The 16718-nt window shown below is 44.0% G+C and overlaps 1 protein-coding gene across 1 annotated transcript in view; it reads right to left on the bottom strand.

The window, feature by feature from the left end:
* The window catches only part of rgs14 (regulator of G protein signaling 14), a 98851-nt gene extending 84084 nt beyond the window's left edge, over window positions 1-14767 (bottom strand). Inside the window, exon 1 of the mRNA XM_033029958.1 lies at window positions 14674-14767. Within this exon, the coding sequence (XP_032885849.1) occupies window positions 14674-14712 (39 nt within the window). The 5' untranslated portion in view covers window positions 14713-14767. The remainder of the gene's footprint in view (window positions 1-14673) is intronic.
* Between the last annotated feature and the right edge of the window lie 1951 nt (window positions 14768-16718).

Raw genomic sequence — 16718 nt, 5'->3', positions numbered from 1 at the left:
TGATATTAATGAGTATCATCAAAGTTGAATCACGTAGAAAAAAAGATTATATGGCAACATAAACACCAAATTGAATAAATGTGTGGAAGCAGAGAGTAGGAGGGAAAAAATATTTTTGAATTAAAGGACATTGTACAGTGCAGCCACCTGATATTAGAACCAGGACTGCTACATAACTAATATATATATATATATATTAATGACTTGGGTGTGAAGCCACAATATCCCAATGTGCAGATGACACAAAACATGGAGGCTTAGTGGATGGTGAAGAGGGTAGAAATAGATTTCCGAGAAATAGTAGCTGGCTGATGAAATAAGTGGATGAAAAGCAGATGTAATCTCTCGCTGATAAATGTGAAGAATTATATTTTCATGGTAAGAATGAGAAGAGGCAATGTAAGCAAAATTCTAGAAGGGATAACAGAATGGGGGGGGGGGGGGTGAGGAGGGAGCAAATGCAAAATGTAACGCTGATCAAGGGAACAGTCCATTGTTGGCAGTGGGCTAAGGGATAGCGAGTTATACAGACAATGAAACACAATAGGATGACAGTGAAATTAGTATGACGATTAGGGTGGGGGAGGGACAGAGAGAAAAGGGCATGCAAGGGTTATTTGAAGTTAGAGAAATCAATATTCATACCGCTGGATTGTAAGCTGCCCAAGCAAAATATGAGGTTTTGTTCCTCCAATTTCCGGTGGTCCTCACTCTGACCACGGAGGAGGCCCAGGACAGAAAGGTCGGATACAGAATGGGAGGGGGAGTTGAAGTGCGAAGCCACCGGGAGATCAGGTTGGTTAATGTGGACCGAGCGGAGGTGTTCGGCGAAGCGATCGCCAAGCGTACGCTTGGTCTCACCGATGTAGATCAGCTGACACCTAGAGGAGCGTATTCAATAGATGAGGTTGGAGGAGGTGGAGGTGAACCTCTGCCGCACCTGGAAAGACTGCTTGGTCCTGGAATGTAGTCAAGGGGGGAGGTAAAGCAACAAGTGTAGAATTTCTTGCAGTTGCAAGGGAAAGTGCCCGGAGAGGGGGTGAGAAGGGACGAATGGATCAGGGAGTTACGGAGGGAGCGGTCTCTGTGGAAAACGGACAGGGGAAGAGATGGGAAGATAAAATGTTTGGCAACCAGGAGATTGCGTAGGCCAAGGCGGACTGCACGAAGGTGGAGCGACTCATTGGGTCAGGCAGCACCTCTGGAGAGAATGGATAGGCAACTTTTCAGGTCGGGTCTCTAAAATTGCCCCTATTTTATAGGAAGGGATTGAGAAAATGGGATAACATAGACCAAAAATGTCACCTATCCATGCTCTTCAGAGACGCTGCCTGATCCACTGAGTTACTCCAGCACTTTGTGTCTTTTTTTGTAAAGCAGCATTTGCAGGCTTCTTGCTTCCACTGAAAATAGATCAGTGGCTCAATAATAGTGCCAGTCAGAGTAGAAATTGGAACATAGAGATCAATATAACCAGCTGCATGACGCATTAATTATTTAGGGATTATCTTAATTTATATTGAAGAGTTTTTCTTAAAGCAACATTTGCTTCAATAGTAAAGTGAATTACAATTGCATTCAAGAGAATTTCCTGGATCAAAAACGTAACTGACCCACAGGGGTAACTGGGGAATTAATTGGCTTCGACTAGCACTCTGCAGTGAGACAAGAATGATTATGATTGCCTTGCGGTAAGCACTTCTAGGGAAGTGAACATTACATAAGGTGTTTGAATTTGCATCAATTCCAGACATCGTGCATCACTTCATGTTATATAAGTGCCATCAAAATGGAAATTTCCTCCCATAGTCTCAAGCTAGATGGAGGCCCTGGACTGGGGGGGGTTCAAATGCACCCTGATGTTGGAATCCTGATAGAGTCCAGAGGCACAACACAAAAATATTACAATTCCTCATAAAGTCCTTTGGTTTGAATGGAAGGGACAAGCTGTGAGAGTGGATAAATAGTCGCTACGTTACATATTTTGATCAACTAAGTTTAACTAAATGTTTTAATTTCTGTCCTTTTTTTAAAATTTAATGTTCAATGATTTAATGTTTTCAATAATTCCCTTACTTTATGAGCATCCGAATGATTCTGAATGCCAAAGGGCATTGAGATACATCTAAAGTTCTTGACAGAATCATCGGCTAAGTTTACAGTTTGTTATCAAATACACAAAGTACAGGAAGGTACAGGTACAAAGAAAAATCATGCTTGCAGCAGCACCACATGCATTCAGAGATACAAAAATGTATACATCAATTAAACATACAAATTTTAATAAAAGATTGTGGAAAAAAGATATCTGTGCAAAAACATAATTGAATTGCTGGGTCTCTATTCCATGGAGCGAGGGAGGATGAGGGGAGATCTTATAGAGGTGTACAAAATCATGTGAGCAATAGATCGTGTAGATGCACAGTTTTTTACCCAGAGTAAGGTAATCGAGGACCAGAGGACATAGGTTCTAGGTGAAGGGGAAAAGATTTTTAATAGGAATCCGAGTGGTAACATTTTCACACAGAGGGTGGTGGGTGTATGGAACAAGCTGCCAGAGGAGGTAGTTGAGGCTGGGACTATCCCATTGTTTAAGAAACAGTTCGCCATGTACATGGATAGGACAGGTTTGGAGTGTTATGGACCAAGCGCAGGCAAGTAGGACTAGGGCAGCTGGGATATTGTTGGCCGGTGTGGGCGAGTTGGGCCGAAGGGCCTGTTTACTCACCTATCACTCTATGACTCTAAGGTAGGATTAGGATTGTGTAGGTTGAATCAGGAAAATGATAGTTGTAAGAAAGCAGCTGTTCGTGAACCTGGTGGTGTGGGACCTCAGGGCTTGCATCCACTGCTGAACGGTAGCAGTGAGAAGAGGGCATTGCCCAGATGGTGGGGAACGTCAATGATAGATGCTGCCATCGTGAGGCAACACTTCATGCCGATGCTTTCAATAAAGGGAGAGCTGGGCCATGATGGACTGGGCCGAGTCCACCACTCTCTCTGCAACCTCTTGTGTTCCTATGTGTTAGATTTGCAACACCAGGCCATGATGCAACCAGTCAAGCTACTTTCTCCAATACAATAGACAATAGACAATAGGTGCAGGAGTAGGCCATTTGGCCCTTCGAGCCAGCACCGCCATTCAATGTGATCATGGCTGATCATCCCCAATCAGTACCCCGTTCCTGCTTTCTCCCCATATCCCCTGACTCCGCTATTTTTAAGAGCCCTATCTAGCTCTCTCTTGAAAGCATCCAGAGAACCTGCCTCCACCGCCCTCTGAGGCAGAGAATTCCACAGACACACCACTCTCTGTGAGAAAAAGTGTTTCCTCGTCTCCGTTCTAAATGGCTTACTTCTTATTCTTAAACTGTGGCCCCAGGTTCTGGACTCCCCCAACATCGGGAACATGTTTCCTGCCTCTAGCGTGTCCGAACCCTTAACAATCTTATATGTTTCTCCACATGTTCTGCACATATACACCTGCATCTACATCTGCAAAGGTGTGTCTCTGAATACTGTAAATGTCTAAGGAAGTAGAGGCATTGGCATGCCTTTTTCATGGTTGGATTTATGTGCTGGGCCAAAGTCAGGTTGTTCAAGATGTTAAAGCCCAGAAATGTGAGGCTGCTTGATCTCTCCACCACTGACCCATCTATACAAACTGGTGCATAGTCTCCTAACTTCCCCTTTCTGAAAACAACAACCAATTGCTTGCTTTTGGTGACGTTAAGCGATACGATGTTGTTGCAGCACCATTCAACCATGTGTTCTATCTCTCTCCTGTACTCTGACTCCCCTGGGGGGGGGGGGGGGGGGATTAAACATGCAGCCTCAAACTTCACCTCTGTTGAGGGTCAATGAGAAAGAGATGCTGTCACCGATACACACTGATTGAGGTCTGCTGATGAGAAAGTCAAGGAGCCAGTTGTAAAGGGAGCTTCAGAGGACCAGGCCTTGGATCTGGTGATGAATTTATAAAGAATGATTGTGTTGAACGCCAAGCTGCAGTTGATGCCATCCCAGGAGATAATCTATCTACTGATATTTCCGATAAAACAACTGACTCCCGCAGCGACATAGACTGTTCCCCTTTCTCCTACTTTCCCCATTTCTGCTGTATCGACTCTCAACGTGAGGCCTTCCATTTCAGGACATCTGGATAGTTCTCAATTTTCAGAAAATGTGACTCCCTTTCTCTTTTGATGGTGCCTTCTCTCATATATATATATATATTCTGGAGCGCAAGTATGGGTGTTGTGGGCTGAAGGGACTGGTTTCCAGAGGGCTAGTATGGACATTGTGGCCTGAAAGGATTCATGGGCTGGCGGCTCAGTCACTCAAGCCTGTTGTGCTGGCAGCTCACTCACTCACGGCTGGTGGGCTGGCAGTTGACTCACGGCTATTCCGTAAAATTCCATTTCAAGCAGGGTCCAAGACCACCAAATTCAAGTGCAGTTTCTTACCACTTCAAGCAGGGTCCAAGACCACCAAATTCAAGTGCAGTTTCTTACCACTTCAAGCAGGGTGCAAGGCCACCAAATTTGTGCAGTTTCATACCATTTCAAGCAGGGTGCAAGGTCACTAAAGACAGTGAGTCGTGACCTCTCCCTCCTCCATCTTGCAGAGACTGAGCCACGCCCACACTTCTGGGTTTTATAGTCCCTCCCTCCCCCTCCCGCCAGAAGGGACGTGGCCTTCATGGCGTGATTGACAGCAGAGAGAATCTTAACATTGTTTAAACACTAATAACTCTTTTATTTTTCATTGATGGGAAAAATTCTCGGCACCTGATGAGCGGCGGGGGACTCTGCGTATGATGGCCAAAAATCACAGCCGTACGTTGTAGCGTTTTTCTAAAATCAATATAAAGCGCAAACAGGAAGTGGTCAAGATTAGACTTTTAATTATATAGAAGGCAAGGCAACTTTGATTAGGCAAGGCAACTTTGGGAGCCTCTGAGTAAGATGGCCAAAAATCACAGCCGTAAGTGGCAGCGTTTTTTCCAAAAATCAATATACAGAACAACAGGAAGTGGTCAAGGTCAGCCTTTTAGTAATGTAGAAGATATATATATACTAGGCTAAGTGGGACCAACCCCTCACACTTACACTAACCTACTCCCCCCACATACACGGCGGGGGGGGGGGGGGAGGGGGGAGGGGGTGGGAGAGGGGGGGAAGAGGGGGGAGGGGGGGGGGGGAGGGGGGGGTAGAGGTGAGTGGGAGAGAGAGGAGGAGGAGGAGGAGACACACACGCACACGCACACGCACACGTACACGCACACACGCCTAAGAACAGAAACCCTACAGCAGTCCCACAGAAAATGGTAGGTGTGGCCAATGCTTAATTATCTCACTTTATTAAATTTAAATAAAATATTTATCAGTGTGTTTTGAGTTAATATTTTTATCCTGTAATATTTATTTTTAGCCATGTTCATAATTTGTTTTTGACATTTTCATAAAATTCTGAAACTCTCTCCTCAGTATTATTTTGCAGAGCCAACACAACTTTAGAAATGTCTTCCTCAGCATTCACTGTTCTATATCTGAGTTAGCATGTTATGTGCTGCAAAAATCTGAACATGAATAAAAAAATCTATATGTCTAGTTCCTTGAAGGTGGAGTCCCATGTAGTGGTCAAAAAGGCTTTTGGCACATTGGCCTTCATCAGTCAGAGTATTGAGTATAGATTTGGGAGGTCATGTTGCAGTATATAAGATTTTAATGAGGCCGCATTTGGATTATTGTGTTCATTTCTCTAGACCGTGTTATAGGAAAGATGTTGTTAAGCTGGAAAGGGTACAGAGAAGATTTACAAGGATGGTGCTAGAACTCGGGGGTCTGAGGTTTAGGGAGAGGTTTAGTAGGCTGGACTCCATTCCTTGGAGCGCAGGAGGATGAAGGGTGATCTTAAAGAGGTGTATAAAATCATGAGAGGAATAGATCGGGTAGATGTACAGAGTCACTTTCCCAGAGTAGGGGAATCGAGGACCAGAGGACATAGGCTTAAGGTGAAGAGGAAAGATTTAATAGGAATCTAAGGGGTAACTTTTCACACGATGGATGGTGGGTATATGGAACTAGCTACCAGACGAGGGAGTTGAGGCAGAGACTATCGCAACGTTTAAGAAACGGTTAAACAGGTACATGGATAGGACAGGTTTGGAGGGATATGGACCAAATGCAGGCAGGTGGCACTAGAGTAGGTGGGACATGTTGGCTGGTGTGGGCAAGTTGGGTCAAAGGGCCTTATTCCACACTGTAGCACTCTATGACTCTGTGACCTCAGTACGGCACTGAGGGAGTGCTGCACCATCAGATGAATTAATGAGGGATAAAACTGAGGCCAGCACCAGTCACCATAAACAAGCCCATGAGACTGCCACAGTAAACCACAGGAAACTCTCTCCAAGGCACTGTCCTACTTCCAACCCACAATATCATCAACACAGATCTGGTAGTGGGGGATGTAACAGTGTCTGATTTGGCTTTGTTGTTTACATATATGCCACTCACGTTGTGAAATGATTGGTGCGATCACCAACAATTTCCAGCAAGATGCGACCAATGTTATGATCACACTTCCCAAAATGTATATTTATCACCAGGTTATTAATTAATCTAACTGTGCTGGTTGTGAAGTACTGTGGAGTAAAGTTCTTCTCCTATATTTACAGTCAAATAAATTTGGGCAGATTTACGCATAAGTATTTTAAAATGTTCTTCATGAAGCTATTGCCTCTTCCAGTTGCAGTTTACATATGAATTTCACCGAGTTTCATTTTGGAAAGTGATCAACATTTTTAGGTTTCTATTTCAAAGAGGAATGTGTACATGTTCACAACTACCATATAATGCTTAATTCCACCAGGTGGCGCCGTTGTGGCTGCCTCGCCAACAGTCTGTCTCGTTCTTTTCTTTCTTTGTTGTTTTTAGTATTTTGTTAAATGTATATTTTAGTGTTCTTTAGCTGTGTTATATGTGAGGGGTGGGGAGGGGGTTGGGGGAAACTTTTAAATCTCTTATCTCGACGGAGTCACGATTTTGTTCTGTATCGTATCTCCGTCCCCGCTGCGGCCTAACATCGAGGAGCTGGCGGCCACTTGCCACAGTAAACCACAGGGAACTCTCTTTGGGATCGACTTTGGTAGCTCCAACTGCGGGGGCCTGCAGGACAACATCGTGGAACTGGCGGTCCCTTAGTTAGGGACCAACTGTGGGAGCTCCAAACGCAGGAGCTTCAACCGCCCCAACGAGGGAGCTTCGATTGTCGGCTACGGGAGCTTTGATCATCCCGACTGCGGTTGGTTCGACTGCCCCGTCCACAGGAGAATAAGGAGGAAAGAAGATTAGACTTCATTAATAATAATAATAATAAATTTTATTTAATGGGCGCCTTTCATACATCTCAAGGACACCTTACATAGTAATCGGAATAAAAACATATAATCGGAATAAAACAAGTAATTAAAGACATCACAGTTACACAAATTAAAAACAGAATTCAATCCAAAAACAGAAAATTAAAAACACAGTGTGAAAAGAGAGCAGCGGCAGCCAAAGCGCGCCAGCGTCCACTCTCTCTTCACGGCAGCCATCTTGGACACAGACCTACAGGACTACAATTTGACAAAAAAATCATCCCCCCACAGTGGATAGCACCGTGGAGGAAGGCACAATGTCCAGTCCCCACCTCATGTTCACCCCAAAGTCAGGCCTATTGAGGCCACCGCAATTGCCTGTACGGAGGCCCGATGTCCTTGGCCGTTCTCACCGGGTGGTCTTGCCCCGGCGTCGGGAGAGTCCTTTCGGCAGCTGGGCCACTTGGAACGGCCGCTTCTTGGTTGGAGCCCGCGGCTGCCGAAGCCGACAAGGCCGCGCCGGTTTGGCGCTCCCAGGCTCCAGATGAAAAAGTCGGCGCCCGCTCTCCGCACTGCCGCCTTGCCGCCTCTACGCACGCCGTCTCTCCGCACGCCGCCTCTCCGCTCCGCAAACCCGCAGCCCGGAGATGTTGCTCACGGCGGTCCAGCTCGCCAGAGCTCCAGCGCGGCGACCCAGGCAAGGCATCGCCCGCTCCGCTCCGCTCCAGCGCTCCAATGCTGTGCCGCCACCCAGGCCGAGGTGCTGGGTGGTTCCCGCCAAGAAACGGCGCTCCAAGCCCGCTGGTAGGCCACGAGGACGGGACGACGGGCAGCCCGGAAAAAAGGCTGCCACACCGACCAGGTAGGGACCTATAAATAAAGTAACACCTACCCCCCCACATTAAAAGACCATATCCCCTACAAACAAAAAAACAGGACTCACTAAAAACTATTTAAAAAAAAACGAATTTAAGACGGACGGCTGCTGGCTAGCAGCCGTTCACCAAGATGGCTCCTCCTCCTGCCTTCCATCACAATGAAGAATGTGGGGGAGCCACTGTGGTGGATGTTTATGTTAACATTTATGTAGTTGTGTGTCTTGGTGCTTTTTTTATTATGGCTGTATGGTAAATCGAGTTTCACTGAACCTTAATTGGTACACGTGACAATAAAATACCCTTTGAACCTATGACTCTCCAACACGCACTCTCAAGCATGTAAGCGTGCAAACACATGCACACACAATTACAAACATATATGCTCAAACACCCCCTCACAAGCCTACACAAAACTCAGACACACACTTGCATGTGTGCGCATGTGTACAGACATAAAACACTCGGGGACAAACTTAAATACAAAAGCATACTTGGGCACAAAACATCAAAATGGACACTGACACACTCAGAATACAATTAGAAATTAGTTTCCACTTTATGTAGTCAGTAGGTGTGACATCTCAAGTTAAACACTGAATTAGATAAAAAGCAGAAATTTCCAAAAACACAAAAATCAGATAAAGTGTGGGCCAGTGGTAAAAGGTCAGTCATTCCCATTCACCCACGTGGCATATTATGACTATCAGATACTGGTAGACTTGGCCATTACATTACTGTGTCGGAAATTCTCTGCATCGGGGATTCCCCCTGTATGATGATGATAGATGGTCATTTTCAACACGTTGCACAAAAAGGAAAGGTAGCACCTACGCGTGATTTTAATTGACTAATTCTTGCTTTAGATGACATTTTGTACATAGCTCAGCACTAAATAATTACCCCACTGGAATTTACAACGGTGAATAATTGAGCAGAGAATTAGATGCATTTCTCCAGCCTGCCAAAGCATTCAATAGAATTAAACACAAAGAGCAGTCCTGAGCAGTCCTGAGCTACTATCCACCTCATTGGAGACCCTTGATTGCACTTTACTGGACTTAATCTTGCACTAATCGTCATTCACATTATTCCCTTTATCATGTATCTGTACACTGTGGATGGTTTGATTGTAATCTTTTATTGTCTACCTGTGACTGGTTAGCATGCAACATAAGCTTTTCACTGTACCTCGGTACATGTGACAATAAACTAAACTAACCAAACTAAAATAACAGGGGTATGAAAGAAGATACCCCTCGGACTTGGAAGAGCTCAATGGGCTGAATTCCCCATAACCATGCTACACTTATGAATATAATTATGTGTTGATAGCATCTTTAGCTATGGGACATGACCTTGCAGTTAAATAACATAAATGTAATTAAAGAAATGTGTCTATGTTTATCTATTTTTATAAAGAGTTTCATACCCATTATAGAATAATACTCTACTAATCTGCCATGCTGGGATTTTAGAGATGTCAGATCAATAGATTGTCCCGATTACCAGCTGTTATTCCTACTACTACAATGACATATTTAATTCACTTTTTTTTTTTAATGATGTTGCATAATATACCAATACATTTTCCAATGAACACAGTAAATTTAAAGGGATCATGAGAAATGGAACCAAATGAGTTTCAAGGGAGTCAGGAAAACATGATCAAATGAGTTCAAAGAGATGTTCCATACCAAGACATCCGAGATGTCCTCATTCTTTAGGGAACGGGGGTTCCCTTCTCCCACAATAGAAGAGGCCCTCACTCATGTCTCCTCAGTACCCCGCAGCTCTGCCCTTGCTCCCCATCCCCCTAATCGCAAGAGAGACAGTCCCCCTAGTCGTTACCTCCCACCCCATCTGCCGTCACACACAACAAATAATCCTCTGAAATTTTTGCTACCTCCAATGGGATCCAACTAGCCACATTTTCCCATCTCCACCTCTTTCCACCATCCACAGAGACCATCCCCTCCACAACTCCCTGTTTAACTCATCCCTCCCCACCCTAACCACCCCCTCCCCAGGCGCCTTCCTCTGCAATGGCAGAAGATGCAACACCTGTCCCTATACCTCCTCCCCCGACACTGTCCAGGGACCCCAACATTCCTTTCAGGTTAGGCAGAGGTTCACTTGCACCTCCTCCAACCTCATTTACTGTATCCATTGTTCAAGATGTGGACTCTTATACATCGGCGAGACCAAACGTGGACTGGACGATTGTTTCGCGGAACACCTTCGCTCAGCCCACCTGAACCTATCTGATCTCCCGGTTGCTGGACACTTTAATTCTCCTTCCCATTCCTACACAGAACTTTCTGTCCTAGGTCTCCTCCATTGTCAGAGTGAGGCTAAATGCAAATTGGAGGAACAGCATCTCATATTTCACTTGGGCAGCTTACAACCTAGTAGTACGAATCTTGATTTCTCTCACTTCAGGTAGCCCCAGCATTCCCTCTCTCTATCCCTCCCCCACCCAAGTTTCACTAGCTTCTCATGTTCACCCTATAAACAGCTAGCAATGGCCTGTTTCCTTTGCCATTGTTACATTTTTGAATATCTTTTATCATTGTTTTTTATCTCTCAGCATCATCGTCTATATCTCTCATTTCCCTTATCCCTTAACCAGTCTGAAGAAACCCAAAACGTCATCCATTCCTCTCCAGAGATGCTGCCTGTTGCTCCAGCCTTGTGTCTATCTTGATTTTAAAGAGTGTAGGAACCAGGGCTCTGATGTGTTAGAATCAGTACCGAATGGGACAACTGCCAAACAACTTCCCCCTCTCTCCATCTTCTCTAACGTTAATTAACCCTTGCTTTCCCACTCTCTCCATCCCTCCCCCATCCTAATTCTCTGACTAGGTTCACTGTCCTTCTGATTAAATCTTACGAATTGTATGCCTCGTTGTTACCTTCCCCTCAGCCAACAGTGATCCATTCTACATTTTCCTGGGTCAGCATCTTCTTTGATCTCGCGTTTTTCCACTTCACCCTTCCATATCTCTATGTCTCCCTCTCCCCTGTCTCATTGTCTGTAACTAGACCACAGCTAACAATGGCCTGTCTCTTTTATCATCATTCCTTTTTTGCATATCTTTCATTCACTTGTTTTATATCTCTCTATATCACTCATTACCCTTTGCCCTGGCTCTCAGTCTGAAGAAGGGTCGTGACCAGAAACGTCACCTATTCCTTTTCTCCAGAGATGCTATCTGACCCGTTGAGTTACACCAAATTTTTGTGTCTATCTTCGGTTTAAAACAGCATCTGCCTACACAATTCTTGAGCTCTTGAGTCTGAAGAAGGGTTTCGGCCCGAAACGTCGCCTATTTCCTTCGCTCCATAGATGCTGCTGCACCCGCTGAGTTTCCCCAGCAATTTTGTGTACCTTCTGCCTACACAAGTTCTGTTTGGACTTTGCTCCAGAAAATTCCTGAAACTAGTACTGAATGTCTAGAAACCTGCCGGATCAAGAAGAGACCTGACATCTAGTCAGGACGCTGATGTCTGTGACACAGAATGCAATGAACCCCTGCTTCCTGCACGGAGGTAGAGTTCACCATTAACAACAGGGTGTCATGCGATTAGATCACACCTCCATAAAATTACACAGCGCACACAACCAAACAAGTCTACCCCAAGCCAGAGTAATACCGAGAAAATTGTTGCCCAAACAAAGGGCTCCAGGTACACTCGCTGCTACAGAGAGAGAAGTAACATGGTGCTCTGTAGCTCACTGTATTGGGTGCGTGCTGAATTGTAAGGGAGGAAGTGGTTAATGATAGTACCATCATCAACCTAAAGCATTAGCTCTTCCACAGCCGCTGCCTAATCTGCTGGGTATTTCCAATATTTTCTACCTTATGTTAGATTTTCAACATCTACTTTGTTTTTCTATTTTCATTCTATGCAGTAATTATTTGGATTAGTCGATTCAACGCAAGCACCATGTCAACAGAGCCCCATAAAAATAATCTTATATTTTCACAACTAAAAATCCCCTTTGTATAAAAAAGTTTATTTCTTTCTTTTGATGGTGTAAGAGAAATTATTCATCTGCTCCTGACATTTAATTTTAGTTGCAATCCCAAGTACCTCAGTCAGATCACCCCTTAAACGTGTACGAAGGAAGTGCAGATGCTGGCTTAAACCAGATAGACACAAAAAGCTGGAGTAACTCAACGGGTCTCTGGAGAAAATCTCTGGAGAAAAGAAATAGGTGACTTTTTGGGTCGAGACCCTTCGTCAGTGCGATTCCTTTTACCAGAGATACTGTCTGACCCGCTGAGTTACTCCAGCTTTGTGTCTATCACCCCTTAAACTTTTGAAGTCTGACTTTTCAAACCATTAAAAAAGGATATGATCATGGAAGGGAAGATGAAAAGGAGGAAGGACAGGAAAGAAAGGTTGTGCCAATAGTGCTTTTTATTGTCACGTATATGTTATTTGTTATCTCAGTGAAATTATTTTCCTTGCAAACTGTCCAGTAGAGTTTCACCATGCCCTCGATCAGCACGGGTACAGGAATAATCTACTGAGCCACATGGAGGAGGCATCATGTTCAGGCGGCATGAAGGAAAAGAAAAATAAATAAATATTTTTAAAGTGTAAAACAGGAAACATTGCAAGCAAGTTGCACACACCAAGTTCCCCACAAGCAGCAATGTGGCAATGATTAGATAATCTGCTCTTGGTGATGTTGATTGTCAGATATATATTGTCAATGATACGAGGGATAATTTGAAAACTGTACTCTCCACTAGAGAGAATAGGCCAAACTTCAATTTAATACCTTATCCGAAGGAGTTCTTATACTGGTGGTGTCACCCTCTCATTTCTGGACTGGAGTGTCTGATACTTTTTTGTGCTCAAATCTCTAGGGCAGGACTTGAAACAAGAACCCTCTGTCTCAAAGGCAAGAGGCCGACCAAACAATGCACAGACTATAAACACATTGTACTTTTTCTGTTGACACAGTATGCGTGCACTAACCTGGCACTTGCAACAAGTATACTTTGAGACATTTCATTCACAAGGTTCAACCGCATCCTGTTGGAAGGGTTAAGCTACCACATCCCGATATCTCACTTGGTGCAGTGTCCCCTCTCAATACCCCACCCTGCAGATGGGTGCACATGCTACACACATCAGCATAAACGAGAAACAATTTCTTCAAACAAAAATGACCAAGCTGTGGTCAAAACTTCCAGCAGTGATTTAATGATTAAAACAAAACTTCCAGCAGTGGAAAGCAACTTGTCAGAAAGAATAGTGACCTACAGCTCTTGTGATGGGCATGACTGTACGTTAGTCAGTACCGTCAACTGCCTCCAGAATATGGTGCGCCTGGGACTGTCTCTGCTACAGTGAGGCTGGTGTTAAAAAAATACTTGCTAATGTTCTTCTGCAATGAGGGAAGGAAAACAATTCTGTTCAAACAAGAGGTATTAGACCTGTGACTTCCTTTTACCTCTGGGCTCTGATGGTTACATCACCCAAAGGTGACACAAAATGCAGGAGTAACTCAGCAGGTCAGGCAGCATCCTGGGAGAACATGGATAGATAGGTGAAATTTCAGGTCAGACTCATCTTCAGTCTGAAGAAGGATCCCACCTATCCATGTTCACCAAGAATGTCGCCTGACCCGCTGAGTTACTCCAGCACTTTATGGTCTTTTTTTGTAAATCAGTAACTGCAGTTCCTTGTTTCCCCCACAAAGGTGAACGGTTTCTCACAAAGGGCAGATGATCAATAGGAGCAATAGCCTAAGCGAGCCTCATTTGAGAATGGTCTGACAATAGTTTCATTAGCCATGGACAAAGAATTGGAGTAATACGACTTAAAGATTAAAATTACTTTCTCGGCATCTGAAGATCCGTGAGGTGGAGCTCAACAACAGCCCAACATTGAACACTAAGCCCCAAAAGGAAATTTACCAATTTACCAATCCTGTACACTTTACACTCACTTTACAAAGAAAAATCTGAATACAAAAAAGATTGATGTTCTATAGCAATTTTCCTGGTAAAGTTATCATTAGGAGGCATTTGTAATCAAACACAAAATAGTATTGGATATTAATGTCACACTGCAAGATTGCACCCCATAGTTTAGGTAAATAACTGTCAGAATCAATACTGTCACACCCCTCGTAAAAAATAAAACGTACTATTATAAAATCATAAGACCAAAACAGATGCAATTTCATTTGTGAATTTACCATAACTATTTATATTAATTTCAGTGCCCTGTTTAACACGCACAGGATGTCAACATTAAAATTAGGTAGGTTTTACCCTTGACATAGTTAAGGATCGGTGAGTGACACATACATTCCCTTCAAAATATGGGCACAATGTAAAATACAGCTTAGCGAATACACACATTAAAAACAAACACACTCCGATTCAAGGATCAATAGACACTCACCAGCCTCCCATTGATGGCAAGCATTGTTTTTCCTGCCATTCTTCTGTCTAAAGCATTGGATATTTTCAAGAGGCTTGCTGAGAAGAGAGAGCAAGCTTTATGACCGGTATTGTTCTCTAACGACTACTCAGAGTACTGCAGTCATTCTTCCTCAGGAAGGACTGTCATAGCAACAGACCACAGAAGGAAGTCAAAATCTCACCCTTCTGAGTCACGTTTACTTCAATCTTAAGGGGCTGCTGCTTGCTCTTCTGTAATACAACCTGAATAATATTTAATAACTTCTTGCCAGTCGTTTGGAGATGAAGGTCACCAGTGTGGCACAGGGAGAAAAGAAGGATATAACAATAGCCAAAGAGAAAATTAGCACTGATGGGGCAAGTTGAGCCTGATGGCTGGTGTCATTCACACCTAAATATTCCTCATCCTCTGCCCACATCCATTGCCTTGGCATAGCGTATGGCTGTGGAATGGGCCTGTGGTCAATTGAAGGGGGATCAGCGTTTGTAAGTGGCAGAGAGGGAGCGGGGCTAGAGGTGGCTGGAGTGGCAAGGCAAATGCAATACTCCTGCCCCCAAGGTAGACAATAACATTTTTAAGCCTACAATCTGCACTCCCTTGGTCTAACAATTCCTTCAGTAGATAGACACAAAAAGCTGGAGTAACTCAGCAGGACAGGCAGCATCTCCGGAGAGAAGGAATAGGTGATGTTTCAGGTCGAGACCATCCTTCAGACCCTTCAGTAGGTTTGGTCTGGTGGGAAGCCAGTGGCACAGACTTGCCCAAGGCCTCTGATTAACACTGCCGTTCGTTCCCAGTGATAATTCCAACTCTATAGGCATATTTAAATACCTATTGTTTGTTCTGCTAACTGCTCTAAAGTGGATGCTAACAAGTGGCCTAATTTTAACCACTTCTACAGTTACTGACTGATTTGCTCATGAGTTGTGAGATTAAAACTGAAGTTTTAAGATATAAATTTTGGACACTTAGGCCCATAAATTGGGCTTTAAGTGTTGCTGGTATGCGACAGTGTCTCAGTGTACAACATTCATAACATGCAAAGAAAGAGCAAAATTTGCTGATCAAAAATCTTTAACAACAAGCGCTACAGTGTTGAGAAATATATTCTGCACACTGTATCTTCTGTTTTGCTCTATCTGTTGTATTTGAGTTTGACTTGATATGGCATATCTGATCTATTTAGATAGCATGCAAGATAAGGCTTTACACTGTACCCCGGTACATGTGACAACTATAAACCTAAACTTAATCCGAAACCGATGGTGTTTTTGACCAAACGCATGCCTTTAAATGGAGCCTGTGGTGTCTTTACAAGACACACAACCAAATGTTGTGGATCAGCACACACTTTCCATGAGAGTTAGATCCTTTGAAGGCATGTACCTCCACAAGCACAGTTAGCAGTGATACCCAGTAAAGGGCAGTGAGGCTAATCAGCAGGAGACAGCTCTGCACTGCACCCTGCATGAATTACAAGTGCTCACCAAATCCTTAGGAACCAGTTGGCCCTGCGCAGCAACAATACTCCAGTAAACAAACACAACATACAGCCTTTGGTATTTTTAGCTTGCAGTAACAAAAATAAACTTGTGATTAAAAAGACCTTTACTTTTGAAAATCCTGAGGTAAAAGTAACGTTGCTATTGCGAGTCCGAAAGTCCCCAGCACCTACCACACTTTAACATGAACACAATTGTTTTTATAATGCAATTTTCCATAACATGGGGATACTTCAGAATGCAACTCCTGCATTACAGCAGAACTACCTGTATGTCTTTGGGACCGCCCTGTATTCAGGCTTGGCCAGTGTGACTGGTGGAGTCGGGGCATTGTACGTTCCCCGTGCCTCACTGAACAAGACTGCAAAATGAGTGCCTGCCATCTGATGGAGGCCCAAGATACTCCACATTTCAATGATGGCTTCCCACCTGGGATCTTTGCTGAATAGCAGCAGCCCTCATCACTGTGAAGTTAGTAATATCATTTGACCCCAATTACTTACCTCTGCTGTTTACTTTATA

This window comes from Amblyraja radiata, chromosome 11 (assembly GCF_010909765.2).
Source record: "Amblyraja radiata isolate CabotCenter1 chromosome 11, sAmbRad1.1.pri, whole genome shotgun sequence".
NCBI classification, from domain to species: domain Eukaryota; kingdom Metazoa; phylum Chordata; class Chondrichthyes; order Rajiformes; family Rajidae; genus Amblyraja; species Amblyraja radiata.
Note: the sequence above shows the minus strand (reverse complement) of the source record. Positions and strands in the feature narration are given on the sequence as shown.